Source organism: Chiloscyllium plagiosum, chromosome 4, assembly GCF_004010195.1.
Source record: "Chiloscyllium plagiosum isolate BGI_BamShark_2017 chromosome 4, ASM401019v2, whole genome shotgun sequence".
Classification (NCBI taxonomy): Eukaryota; Metazoa; Chordata; class Chondrichthyes; order Orectolobiformes; family Hemiscylliidae; genus Chiloscyllium; species Chiloscyllium plagiosum.
In genome coordinates, this window is record NC_057713.1 from 88,804,002 (window position 1) to 88,818,080 (window position 14,079).

Consider the following 14,079-nt stretch of genomic DNA (forward strand, 5'->3'; position numbering starts at 1 on the left):
GATAGCTTTATGAGGAAAGGTTAGACAATCTGAACCTGCATCCTCTGGAGTTCAGAAGAATTAGAGGTGATCTAATTGAAACATAAAAGATCCTGAGGTGACTTTTCTGGGTGGATGCTGAAAGCATAAAATTCTCTTTAAAAAAAGGGGTGTCAGTTTAACACAGAGATGAGGAAGCAATTTTTTTTCTCTGAGAGGGTTGAGAGTGTTTGCAATTCCCTTCCTCAAAATGTAGTGGATACAAAATTGTTACATATTTTTAAGTTACACATAGACAGGTAATGATTACCAAGGGGGTGAAAGATTATCAGGGTAGGGAAGACATGTAGATTTGAAGTTAAAATCATACCAGCCATGATCTATTTAAATGGTAGAGCAGGTCCTAAGAGCTGAGTGGCCTATTCTTGTTTTTTGTTTGTATGAGAGGGCATGAATGGGGCATGGGGAACGTGCGGGTGGTGAGGGTATGTGAGGGGTGAGTTCTAAAGGGAGTTCAGTTAATTATTGCTGCTGACACAAAGTCTCACAGCACCAAACCAGTTTTTTGTTTTTTTTTAGCAAGGAGCCCATCTTCATAGACAGCTGCCCCATGACGACCTCGGACCATTTTTTGGGGTCAGCTGTCCCGATTTCAGGCAGCACCTGACCCCCAGAAATTAGGCTATGAACCTTCCTCAATTCCTGTGATGCCCTTTGAGCATGAAGGTCTAGCTCATATACTCTAAATTTAGACCAGTAGAGATCTGTGCTGAAAAAATTATGAAACTGCAAATCACACTTGCATAAGTATTAAGTACTTTAATGATTACATTTGTCCCAATGAAAATAAGCACATGATCCATCTGTCTCCCTTCTTTGATTGTCATGGTTTAAGCAGATTTCTGGTTGCTACTAATATTGCATGCAGATTTGCTACAATATGCTTTACCTCAAAATATGCAAATTATTCATCTGAAGTCTTTGGTCAGCAAATTGGATGATTTTGTTGAATCCATTAACCTGTTGAAAATTAACAACAATGAAGTCAGCTGATTTAATAATGTACTCAAAGCCCAAATGGTGGAAAACTACTACTGGTATTATAATCATTCAAGCAGTGATTAAAGGGATCTAATCAGTCCTGAAGAGTCCAATGGTTAGAGCTCAGTATATTCCTAAGTTTTGGACTTAATTGTTGTTTTCCTGTAACTCCTCCATCTAACACAAGACAACATAATTATAATCAATTACTAAAAACAAACGGTTCAATGACCTCAAAGACAAAAGGGTAAATTGGAAGTTCTCAAGTGATGATATCACCAGTATAAGTGGGCACTGGCAATTTGAGGGTGGGTGGGGGAAAATGAGTAGGTGCCTCCAAATCTCAAGTTTTTTTTGTAAATAACAGCAGTAAGGTCATGGTTACTAGGTTGTCAGCAAAGATAGGCAACTCCGCCACTGGATGGCCGATGGTGGTAGCTGCGCAATGATAGCTGCCATACAAATGGCGCTTGCCTTAAGTGGATAAAGTTGGCTCCCATTTCCCATCCATTTCGATCTGCAGCCAGGAAGTCACCGCCAACACCTCCAAACCTTAGCTGTGTTCTCGCTTCATTTGGTGTGCAAATGGATGAATGGGTGGAATGGGTTTATTTACAAGCAGGTAGCCGTCACCACTCACCTCACCAATAATCCTAGAGTGAGAATGGTGCTTGACTGACACCATGGCAGAAGAGTACAACGCTCACCAATGACCAAACGTTAGGGCCTCTACACTTCAGTCCTACCTCATCTGAAAAATTCAGCCCGCTTTGTGCTATATATACTGTCACTATAAATGCGAGCATGTTGCAGTGCACAATATGTGGGAACTGAAGACATGCTACAAAACACTTAATGTGACTGAAATAAGATTTACAGTTGGTTCTGCTATAAAGTGTTTCTTCAACACAAATTGGCTTTAACGCAATTGAAGAATTTATAACATTATTTGTACAATGTGAACTTTCCTTACATGTATTGGCTATAACGCAATTCGGACCCCATTAGTTCAAACAGCATGCTGTTGTGTGATTTTCTTATAACACAAGATCCCATGCAAATGGAAAGTGCCGTTTCAGGATGTTTGGCAATTTTCTGCAATGCATCTTGCAGATAGTACAGACTACTGCAACTAAGCGATAGTGGTGGAGGGGGTGGATGCTTGTGGAAGTGGTGCCAAACAAGAAGGCTGTTTTGTCCTAGATAATGTCAAACTTCTTGTGTTATTGGTGGATCTGCAACCATCCAGGCTTGGGACATTGGCTGTCTCAATTTCTCTGCTCCTCTCACCCACTTTAACCTGTCCCCTTCCGAAATTGTCACACTTCACTTTCTTAGGTCCAAACCTGACTTTGTTACCAATTCGGCCGACAAATGTCATACTGTTGTAGTTTGGTGCACTGATCTTTACCTTGCAAAGGCTTGGTGCCAACTCTTGGACACTTCTTCATACTGCCTCTGGACCATGACTCCATATCCGAATATCAACTGTTGCCAGAACTGTCACCATGCTTATTACATCCAGAGATCTTCCTCCCATTGCCTCCAACATGGCGATCACCCAACGCAGACAGCCCACTTTTACCTCCTTACTAAAATCCACAAACCAGACTGTCCTGGTAGAACCATCATATCAGCCTGTTCCTGCCCCACCGAGCTCATTTCCTCCTATTTTGATTCCTTCCTCACTCCACTTGTCCAGACCCTGCCCAATTACATCCGTGAATTCGCTGATGCCCTCCGCCATATTACAATTTCCAGCTCCCTGCCCCTAACTGCCTCCCATTCACTATGGATGTCCAATCCCTCTATACCTCCATTCCCCACCAAGTTGGACTGAGAGCTCTCGACTTCTTCCTCGAACAGAGGCCTGAAAAATCCCCCATCAACCACCATCCTCCACATGGCTGAAATTGTTCTCTCACTGGGCGAATTCTTCTCTAATTCATCTCACCTGCTAAATCCAAGGAGAGGTAATGGGCATTCACATGGATCCCTGTTATGCCTGACTCTTTATGGGATATGTGGAATGATCCTTGTTCCAGTTGTACACTGGCCCCCTCCCACAGCTCTTTTTACGATACATTGACGGTTGTTTCAGTGCTGCTTCAAGCTCCCACCAGGACCTTGAAACCTTCATTCATTTTGCCTCTAATTTCCACGCCCCCCCCCCCCACCCCCCACCCGCCATAACTTTCACATCATCCATTTCTGATACTTGCCTTCCTTTCCTTCACCTCTCTATCTCCATTTCGGGGAATAAACTGTCCAATGCCATTCATTACAAAGCCATCGACTCCCATAGCTACCTTCACTACAGCTTGTCACAGCCCATGTCATGCAAGGACTCCATCTCATTCTCCCAGTTTCTTCGCCTAGGTTGCACCTGTTCGGATCATGCCATCTTCCAAAGCAGCGCTGCTAACATGGCTTTCTTCTTCCATGACCATTGGTCTCCCACCCAATGTGGTTAGGTAAAATCAATGACTGCAGATGCTGGAGACCAGATTCTGGATTAGTGTTGCTGGAAAAGCACAGCAGTTCAGGCAGCATCCGATGAAGGGCTTTTGTCCGAAATGTTGATTTTACTGCTCCTCGGACGCTGCCTGAACTGCTATGCTTTTCCAGCACCACTAATCCAGTATCCAATGTGGTTGACTGGGCCCACAACCATATCTGACCTATCACCTTTGCTTCCGCCTTTGCCCCTTCCTATCACTCACAACAGTGTGACTGGGCTCCCCTTGTCCTCAATTTTCATCCCATCAGTCTCTGCATTCAAAAGAATCATTCTCCACCACTTCAGACAACTTTAGCAGAACGCCACCACCAAATACATCATCTTCTCATGCCCTTGACTGCATTTCGCAGGGACCCCTCCCTCTGGGACATCCTAGTCCATTCCTCAAACCATCAACACTAGACCCCTTCTTGCTGCACCTACCCACGTAACCACAGAAGATACAACACCTGCCTCTTCATCACCTCCCTGCTCACCATCCAAGAGCTTAGTCTTTCCAGGTGAAGCAGCATTTGACCTGTACCATCTCCAACCTTGCATAGCATATCCACTGCACCCAATGTGGCCTGCTCTACATTGGAGAAACCAAATGTAAACTGGGTGACCGCTCTGCAGAACACCTCTAGTCTATGCACAAGCAAGATCATGATCATCCTGTAGCTAGTCATTTTAACACAGCATCCTGCTCGCATGCCCACTTATCTGTCCTCAGCATGCTGCAGTGTTCTAGTGAATCACAACACAAACTGGAGGAACAACATCTCAGCTTCAGACTAGGCACCTTATGGCCTTCTGGATTCAATACTGAGTTCAACACCTTCAAATTGTGACCCATTTCTTCTCTTATCTTTTAGCTTGTTGCATTCTGTTATCATGTCCTCTCCCCCCTCCCCCCACTCCAGGGGGACTGTCTGTCATTTCAAGTCTGGCAGGAGACATACCATTGTTCTGCCATTCTCACATTCTGATCACTTAATCTGAACTACCAACATCTTTTCTCCACCAGCACCCTACATCCACTACCTCCACACTACCCCTCACCCCAAACTATAACATAAATGCTGTCACCTCCACACTTCAGCTCTGAAGAGGAGTCACCTAGACTCTGAACGTTAGCTTGCTCTCTCTCCATGGTTGCTGCCTGACCCATTGTGATCTTCAGCATTGGTTGTTTTCAACATGTGCATGATTCCAACATCGCAGTAATTTGCTCCTAGTGAGGAGTATTCCTGACTTATACTTTGTAGATGATGGACAGGCTTCGGATAGAGAGGAGGTGAGTTATTTGCCACAGTATTCCTAGCTTGTGACCTGCTCAGCGCCACTGGGTTTGTATGGTGGGTGGGGAGTCCACTTGAGTTTTTGGTCAATGGTAACCCCCAGGATGTTGATAGTGTGGGATTCAGAGATGGTAACACCACTGAATGTCAAGAGGTAATGGTTAAACTGTCTCTTATTGCTTGGCATTTGAATAGCATGAAATTTACTTGCCATATGTGAGCCCAAACCTGGATATTGTCTGGATGTTGCTGCTTCAATATCTGAGGAATTGCAGATGGTGCTTAACTTTGTGCAATCATCAGCGAACATCCCCACTTCTGACATTATCATGGAGGTACTGGTGCTCCTTATTTGTAATTTGGTTAAAAGCAAACTCCAAAATCATCTTCATTGGCAAATTTAGTGCAGGAAGGATGTCTTCAACCAAGAAATTCTTAGGTTGTTGTTGTAAAGCAATTGCATGAATATAGCAATGGCATAAATATCGATTAAATTAGGTCTGCAGCATTAATTTAGAACCTTGATGTATATTCTGGGTTACAGTGCATTGGGCAGGATATGGAAAATACTCTGCAAGGAATTCAACATAAGCATGCAAATAAGATTTCTCCCACCTCATTTTTTATCATGTATTAAGTATTTAATATATACTTTTTATAAAGACAATATACAGCTACTTACCAAATTAAATAAAGGACCAGCCTTTAAAAGAGACACTGCAACACAATTCAAAAGCTCAGCAAAAAACTTATCATATAAAATAAAAAAAAGTCATTTTGGGAAAAGACAACGCAATTAAGCACTTGTGGTACCCACTGGATACGGGAGAGAACTTGTTATATGAACTGAATAACTTTGTATATATATTATATAAATATATATATATATATCAGACACACATACACACAAACATAGGTTTGGTTAACAAACGAATCTAAACATTTCATACCTTGCATGTCAGTTCTTTAACACATTTGTGAAGTTTTACATTTTCTGCTGCAAGCATCTTGCATTCTTCGTTCTTCTTCGTAATGCGTTTCTGCACCGTTTCATTCTAAAATTTAATTGCAATTAAATAAGTGAACTGTAAATGATCACCATGATCCTTATAATGCCTCACACAAATATTCCAGGTAGAAGCACTTTAACAATAAATGAACAGAAACAACACGTTCATCTAGAAAAATAAACAGAAACTATAGAAACTAGAAATGAGACAAAATAGAAGATTAAATATTAAAAGGTTAAAACTTTTAAGTGGAATATATATATATATCATGGGATTTGTGGACAGGAGATGGACAAAAACTATCAATGTTTTTCAATCTCAGTTGAGGAAGATCCAGTCAGAATGAGCTAATCAGATACTAAAAATTATTTTAAAACTGCTACATGCAAACAGAGGGAACTTTATTGCAAAAGATAAAACAATTTCCAATCAGGAATGAAGGGAAATTATGAAACCACCCATTGTTCTGGAGACCTGGTCTTTTTCGCTTCTGTGAGTTGAAGTGTAGAAAATTGGGAACATGGAGCTTTGTCACACTCTTGGGAGTGGTGTGAAAAATTATAAGAATGGGAATAATTAAATACTTTCAAAAAGAGGTGCCAAAGTGTATTTTGAGAAATTTCAAATTAAACATTTTGCTTGTGTGTTCCTGCAAAGAACCATGTTCACAGAAAGTACAGATTGGAAAATTATGCATATACAGCCTTTTTTTCCATACATAAAACTAATTGATGTAAAATTAATTAATTTAAACCCCTACTAAGAATGCCAAGGAGGGAAATTTATTCTAATACTTCACTAACCTTGCTATTTTTGAGAGAGGATGTAGAATTGCCTGAAGATTCTCTCACTTTTGGGTCAATTGCTGCACATTCCTGAAAGGAAACAAATCTTTCTTTGTCAAATGTTTCTCCCTTTTTAATGTGTAGTGCGTGTCAATAGATCAGATGTGGAGGAGCCGGTGTCGGACTGAGGTGGACAAAGTTAAAAATCACACAACACCTGATTATAGTCCAACAGATTTAGTTGAAAGCACTAGCTTTCGGAGCACTGCTCCTTCATCAGGTGGTTATGGAGAAAAGACCATAACATACAGAACTTATAGCAAATGATTACAGTGTCATGCAATTAAAACGATACATTGAACAAACCTAGGTTGCTGTTAAGTCTTTCATCTTTTAGAATGGGTGGCAGGTTTTGGTTCATTAATATGTAAATCCCAACGTCTTTTAAGTCACATTCTCGAGATAACTTAAGATTTTATAAAAAAAAGTGACATCTCAGCTCAGACAATGCATTAAAGGTGAGGTTAAGAGTCTGTCTGGATCCCAAGCTTGAGTCAGACTGGCTCTGTTTCGAAAGGAGTAATTTATAAAGTGTTATATGGATTGACTGCCTGCAGATTGTGTGCTTTTTGAACAAAAATAGAATGTATCTGCAAACACAATTCTGCAAATGCAAATTCACCCCATTCTTGTGTGTGTGCGCATGTGAGAAAGAGAAAGGGAGGGAGAGAGAGAGAGACAGCATGTGAGTGTGTGCGTGAGTGTGAGTGCGCAGGAGACAGAGTGTGTGTTTGCGTGTGTGCATGCTTGGTAGAATGTATGCGTGAGTATGACGGAGTGTAAGCATGTGTGAGTGTGTGAGCATGGGTGTGAGTGTGAGGGCATCCGTGTGTGTGTCTGAGAGAGGGAGTGTGTGCATGAGAGAGGGTCGGCGTGAGTGTGTGAGGGAGAGAGTGAGAGAGAGAGAGAGAGAGAATATAGTGTAGTGTGACATGAACCCAAGGTCCCAGTTGAGATCAATGCAGGCAATCAATCCATACAACATTTTATAAATTCCGACTTTGGAATTAGAACCCGTCTGACTCAAGACTGGGATACAGATAGAGACAGACCCTAACCTCACACCTTTTTTCTTGTAAATATATTTATTAGCAAATTTTTTTTAACTTTAGAAGCATATGAAATTATTGAAAAATACAATCAATTACAAATCTCAGTATAATAAAAAGAAAACAAACAAAAACAATACTACTGTCTCCTAACTATTAACTTACCCTATAATACAAAACAAACCCTAACACTATGCAAAACAACACCGAAAAAAAAAGACAGAAAAGCAAAAAAAAAACAAAATAAACTCAAAGTACAGTACAGCTATGCTCGGCACAAAGCTCCCAAACAGAGGAACGGGAGCATTGTATATATACCCGTATGAACTCAGGAGACCCCCTCCAGGGCTTGACAAATCTAACCATCCTGGTTAAACAAACACCCTAGTTAAGACAACTGGCAAATCTGTTTCCAAATAACTCAAGTAGGGCTGCCATGTATTATAAAAATGGTCTGTTGAGTGGTGCACCATGTTTGTAAAAAGGTCCAAGGGAATGTGCTCCAAAATTAATTTGTCATCCCAGCAAGCCCGGCATGTTCTCATACACCCAATTCATCAGAATATTCTTCCGTGCACAGTATGCAAGAATATTAAATAGTTTCTTCCCATGCCCGTCTAAAGATGGTAAATTCAGTAGACCCAAGAGGAGAGATATCAGGTCTACTTTGACTTCAGTCCTCAATACCCTCCCTATCTCTCCCACCACAACGCTTCAATAAACACGGAGCCTGTGGCATGTCCAGAAGCAATGGGTAAGAGTACCTACACTTATTTTACATTTGGGCACACTGAAGATGCCCCATTTTTAAACTTCATCAGACGGTCTGGTACCAGATCAGCCCTGTGCAGAACTTATAACTATGTAGCACATGTCCTATTACAGATTGAGATCTTTCGCGTATTCGCCCATATGTTCTCCCATGTTTCAGAAGAGATCTCCGCTCCTAGCTCTTGCTCCCAGACCTGACATAACCGGTTAATATCCTGCCAGGCCCTGCCATCTAGCAGGCGATAGAGGGCACTAACTGAAAGGGTGCTAACCTCACACCTTTAATACATTGTCTGAGCTGAGACGTTAACTTAAGGTTTTATGAAAAAAGGTATCTCCAGAATGTGACTTAAAAGAAGTTCTGGGATTTACATATTAATGAAGCGAAACCTGCAACCCATTCTAAAAGATGAAAGACTTAACAGCAATCTAGGCTTGTTCAATAATCATTTTAATGCATGACACTGTAATCTTTTGCAATAAAGTCTGTGTCTTATGATCCTGCCCCAATAGTTACCTGATGAAGGAGCAGCACTCTGATAAACCCGTTGGACTATAACCTGGTGTTCCGTGATTTTTAATGTTGTCCACCCAGTCCAACACCAGCACCTCCACATCATACTTTCAAAAGGATAATAATCTTTGTTAAAATACCAGAGAAAGAATTCCATATAAGTAAGCAGTTGTACAGTACATGTTATTGCTCCAGTCAAAACTAGTCAGGCTTGACCACACTCTTTTGACATTTTGCAGTTGACGACACAATTATGGCATCTGCATAGTACAAGGTCAAATAGGAAATTGAACGATCAATCACTCAAAAACAATAATTAGAAATAAAAATTGGTCCTTGGTTAAATTCTTGCAATATATTCTCCATTCAAAGAAATAGGATTTGCTTTTTTTGAGATCGGTTATCTTGGGGGCACAGTGCCTTAGTGGTTAGCACTGCTCCCTCACAGCACCATGAACTTAGGTTTGATTTCACCCATGAGCGACTGCCTGTGTGGAGCTTCCACATAATGTGTATGGGTTTCCTCCCAAGGTGTACAGATCAGGTGGACTGGCCATGCTAAATTGCCCATCGTGTCCAGAGATGTGCTGGCGAGGTGAATTAGCCATGGGAAATGCAGGGTTACAGAGATAGTTTTGGTGGGGGTGTAATCTGGATGGGATGTTCTTCGGAGGATCAGTTTGGATTCATTGGGCCAAATGGCCTACTTCCACACTATAGAGATTCTATGCTCAGTTTGGAAAGCCCATATACTAAAACAGTCTGCAATAAGCATGTGCTAAAGATCAATTCACCTCTTGTTTTGAATGTTTGCTTTTATTGCTCGCTGCAGGTAGTTTTTCCTTCAAATCTGAGAGTGCTTTATCATTAATGATCCCATCTGGAGGCACTCCATTAGAACTGCTGTTGGATTCCTAGAACAGAATTATATTTTACACCTTAACACACTTTGACCTGACACTGTGGATGAATTACCCTAGGTGATATCACAATTTTAAAGTTTTTCAAAAAAATACGCTGCTGTACATATCTTGCATACTTCCTTTCATGACTGCTTTGCTTATTTCAAGGGACAAATTTTGGGTCCTAACTGAGTTGTTTGTGCCTCAAAGCAGGGTCATAACAGGATCAAAATGGGAGCAGAGGCCTTACTACCTTATAGACCCTTTTATCCAGCCATTGACATTTCTGGGCAAACTATGATTCTGACCGCTGAAGCTTCTGCTAAAGACAGATGAGTTTCGTGAATAACGTAAATTAAAGTCAACTGACATCAGGTTAGGTTAGAGTTGTATGAAGAAATTCAGAGTCTAGTGTCATTCATCACTGACATCTCTGTTACAATTGATTCTTGCACCTGCCCACATACGAGCAATAAGAACTTTGGAAGCAAGTATTTGATTGAAATTTAAAATGGGTTCTTAGCTCCATTTAGCTGGAAGCACTCACTTTTACTGCAATTGTTGAAGGTTTAGACTACAAACAGTTTCTAATGTTTAACCTCCATGAGTGATGCATTAACGTTTGCTCCCACTATAAACTCCTGCTGACTTTCCCTACTGATATTTTCATCTATCTTTCCCTTTAAAGGTTCATCAGTCTCATCACTATTTATGCCACAGATCGGGCAGCTGTCTGTAAAGGAAGATGGTTCAACCTGATGATGCTGTTCATTCTAATAAGGCTCAAACATGAAAATGGGTCAGGCTCAACTATCCATTAAACTCCAATATACTTTTGGTTTAAATCATGGCAGTATAGATAGATGTTTCATAGAATGGATAAGACTACTGTTCAGGTACACAAGAGTAGGAGCAGAAATGACTGCATTTGAGATGGGGACATACTCCATCAGGAGATCGCTTATTGTAATTTACAGAATCCAAATCAAAATACTCTGGTAACTACACTACTAACAGTGTTAAATACTTGACAAGTCCACCTTATTCAAGTTAGCTTAGATGAGACCACTAAATTTAAGACACAATCTCTAACAATACTGATAAATTTATGTTACAATTTGATTAGGAGCAATAACATTTTAGTTTAATATTTCAGAGCAGGAAATTTTGCTGAACCTGTATTAAACACTTGTTAGATATCAACTGGAATAGTGTGTGCAGTTGTTGGTACAACACTATTCTCAGGTTAGAAATGTAAAACTAGCTACTTTGCTTATACTCTAGCATCTATAATTAATGTGGGGTAAATACAAGATCAAAGACAAACTGTTCAAATTCCCCACAGAATGCATCAAACAGGAGGTGCAATTAAGACAGATTCCACTGATTCCTCAGCAATCCACTGACATGTTAGTGACATTGTAAGTTTCCAAATTCTAATAAAACATTGCCTCTTTCACAGGTACAACAAAATGTAATTTCTGAAGACATAGTCACTGAATTTCTTCATACAACACTAACTGAACCTGAGTTAAGGACTGCTCACCTCCCATTTGTTCAAACTCTTCTCCCAAGACTGCATTCTCCAGTATTCTGAGACTGCCTGCAAGTACCTAATTTGTGCTCAACTTCAGCAAACTAGCTTCACTGAGCTGGTGCTGCCTAAACTTCTCTGAGAGCCAAAACAGAGCCTTCTTTTCCAGCTGAACAAACCGACATCTCTGATCAGGTCAGTGCAGATCAAAGGTTGAATGACTGATACCTGCAGTTCATAGCTTTTCTCGATTTCATTATAATCTTTCTAGTTAAGACCCAGTGTCTGCCTCTGTTATGGGGGTACATTGCTCTGTAAAGGGTGCACTTCTGGGCCTCCCATTGCTAGAAATCTTACTACACTATAAAGGTGATTAACCCATGCCATAGGGGTGAAAGCTCTGCACACATATTCACTTCCATCAGTGATATGCTGTAATCTTCCCCCTCCTTCATGTAAAACTAGCATCCAAAGACTGAATAAAAACATAAATTAGTTTTGATTTTATATTTTGCTACACGATATTATAGAAATTGATTGGCTTGCAAGGTTTAGCACACCTTAATAAGCAAAAAATGCTCCCTGGGAGCATGACTGTGGAACTGCCATAAAATGGAAAAACAATGTCTGTTTGAACTTAAGAGTCATAGAGTCAAACAACATAGAAAAAGACTCTTCAGTCCAACTCATCCATGCCAACCAAGTTTCCTAAACTAAACCAGTCCCACCTGCCTGCATTTAGTCCATCCCTCTAAATCTCTCCTATTCATGTACTCATCCAAATGTCTTTTAGTTATTGCAACTATACCTGCATCTACCATTTCCTCTGGCAGTTCACCCTGTATGTGAAAACGTTGTGCCTCAGATACCTTTAAATCTTTCTCCTCTCCCCTTAAAAATATGCCCTCCAGTTCTGAACTCCCCTACACCTTGTTCATCTTACCAAAATTTAACATCTCACATTTATCCAAATTCAACTCCATCAGCCACTCCTCAGCCCATTAGCCCAATTGATCAAGATCTCTTTGTAATTTTGGATAATCTTCTTCAGTGTCCACTATACCATCAATTTTGGTGTCATCTGCAAGCTTGTTAACCATGCTTCCTAAAGTCTCATCCAAATCATTTACATAAATGACAACAACAGTGGACTCAGCACCAATCCCTGTGGAACACCACTGGTCGCCAGCCAAGAGTCCAATAAGTAATCTTCCATCACCCACCCTCTGTCAAGCCAATGCTCTTGCTTTCCTTTTAATCACATTTACTCTGTCATATGAAACGGACTGGTAAGCTGCTGTGGTTCTGTTCGCCGAGCTGGAAGTTTTTGTTGCAAACGTTTCGTCCCCTGGCTAGGCGACATCATCAGTGCTTGGGAGCCTCCTGCGAAGCGCTTCTTTGATGTTACCTCCGGTGTTTATAGTGGTCTGTCCCTGCCGCTTCCGGTTGTCAGTTTCACCTGTCCGCTGTAGTGGTTGGTATATTGGGTCCAGGTCGATGTGTTTGTTGATGGAGTTTGTGGATGAATGCCATGCCTCTAGGAATTCCCTGGCTGTTCTCTGTCTGGCTTGCCCTATGATAGTAGTGTTGTCCCAGAAGGCAAATGTGCTAAACCCCTTCTGAACCACCCTGTCTGCATGTGACACATACTTCAAAGACCAGAACCCCTCGGTCTCTTTGTTCCATATCACTATCCGAGGCCCAACCTTTAATCAGTGTAAGTCCTGCCCTTGTTTGTTTTACCAAGATGTAATATTTTGCATTTATTCCAATCCAAAAAATCACAAACATCCTTCGAGTATAAAGGCAAGAATAGTATACTTAAGAATAAAATAAGTAAGGCAAAAAGGGGACAGGACACCACTTTGGCAAATAAGGTAAGGAATAGGGAAAGGGTTTTTAGAAATACATTAAGACCAAATGGGTCACTAGAGAGAGAATTGGCTACCTTAAAGATCAGCAAGGCAGCCTATGTGTGGAGACATAGGAGATTATGGTTGTTGGGGGGGATACTAAACGAGTGGCATCAGTGTTTACTGTGGAGAAGGACGGATTTGTAGAGGTTGTCAAGATTAGAGATCGTGAGGATGATGAGATGGGAGGAGATTGAAGGGTATTACAGAGATGTTTGTGATACCCGAGATAGTGATGGTTCTGAGGTGAGAGAGGATTTCTAGAGATAAGGAAGAGTTTAGTCTGGATGAGGTGACAGTGATCTGGGGAGTTGTGAGCATGGAGGAATTCAGTGATAGCGAGAGTTAGTCATAATGTTATACAGCACAGTAACAGACCCTATGGTTAAACCAATCCGTGTCGACCATAATTCCCAACTAATCTAATCGCACCTGCCTCCGCTTGGTCCACATTCATCCAAATATTTCCTATTTATGTACTTGTCTAAATGTCTTTTAAACATTGTAATTGTATTCACAGCTGCCTCTTTTTCTGGGAGTTCACTTCACACATGTAAAGGTAAAAACAAATCCCCAATTTATTTTTTAAACCTTTCTCATCTATTTTCAAATTGTATGCACCCAGGTCTTGAATTCCGCCCTACCCCCGGCCATTCACCTTGTCTACACACTTCATGGTTTTTTAAACCTCTAAGGTCATCCCTCAACCTCCTACGCTGT

The 14,079-nt window shown here is 40.9% G+C and overlaps 1 protein-coding gene across 4 annotated transcripts in view; it reads right to left on the minus strand.

The window, feature by feature from the left end:
• The window catches only part of LOC122549185 (cancer-associated gene 1 protein homolog), an 87,499-nt gene that overhangs the window by 25,224 nt on the left and 48,196 nt on the right, over nucleotides 1-14,079 (minus strand). For all 4 annotated transcript variants that reach the window (XM_043688569.1, XM_043688572.1, XM_043688570.1 and 1 more), the window contains exons 8-11: nucleotides 9,805-9,924; nucleotides 6,635-6,706; nucleotides 5,772-5,876; nucleotides 929-999 (exon numbers count right to left, since the gene is read on the minus strand). In XM_043688569.1, coding sequence (XP_043544504.1) covers nucleotides 929-999; nucleotides 5,772-5,876; nucleotides 6,635-6,706; nucleotides 9,805-9,924 — 368 coding nt within the window. The remainder of the gene's footprint in view (nucleotides 1-928; nucleotides 1,000-5,771; nucleotides 5,877-6,634; nucleotides 6,707-9,804; nucleotides 9,925-14,079) is intronic.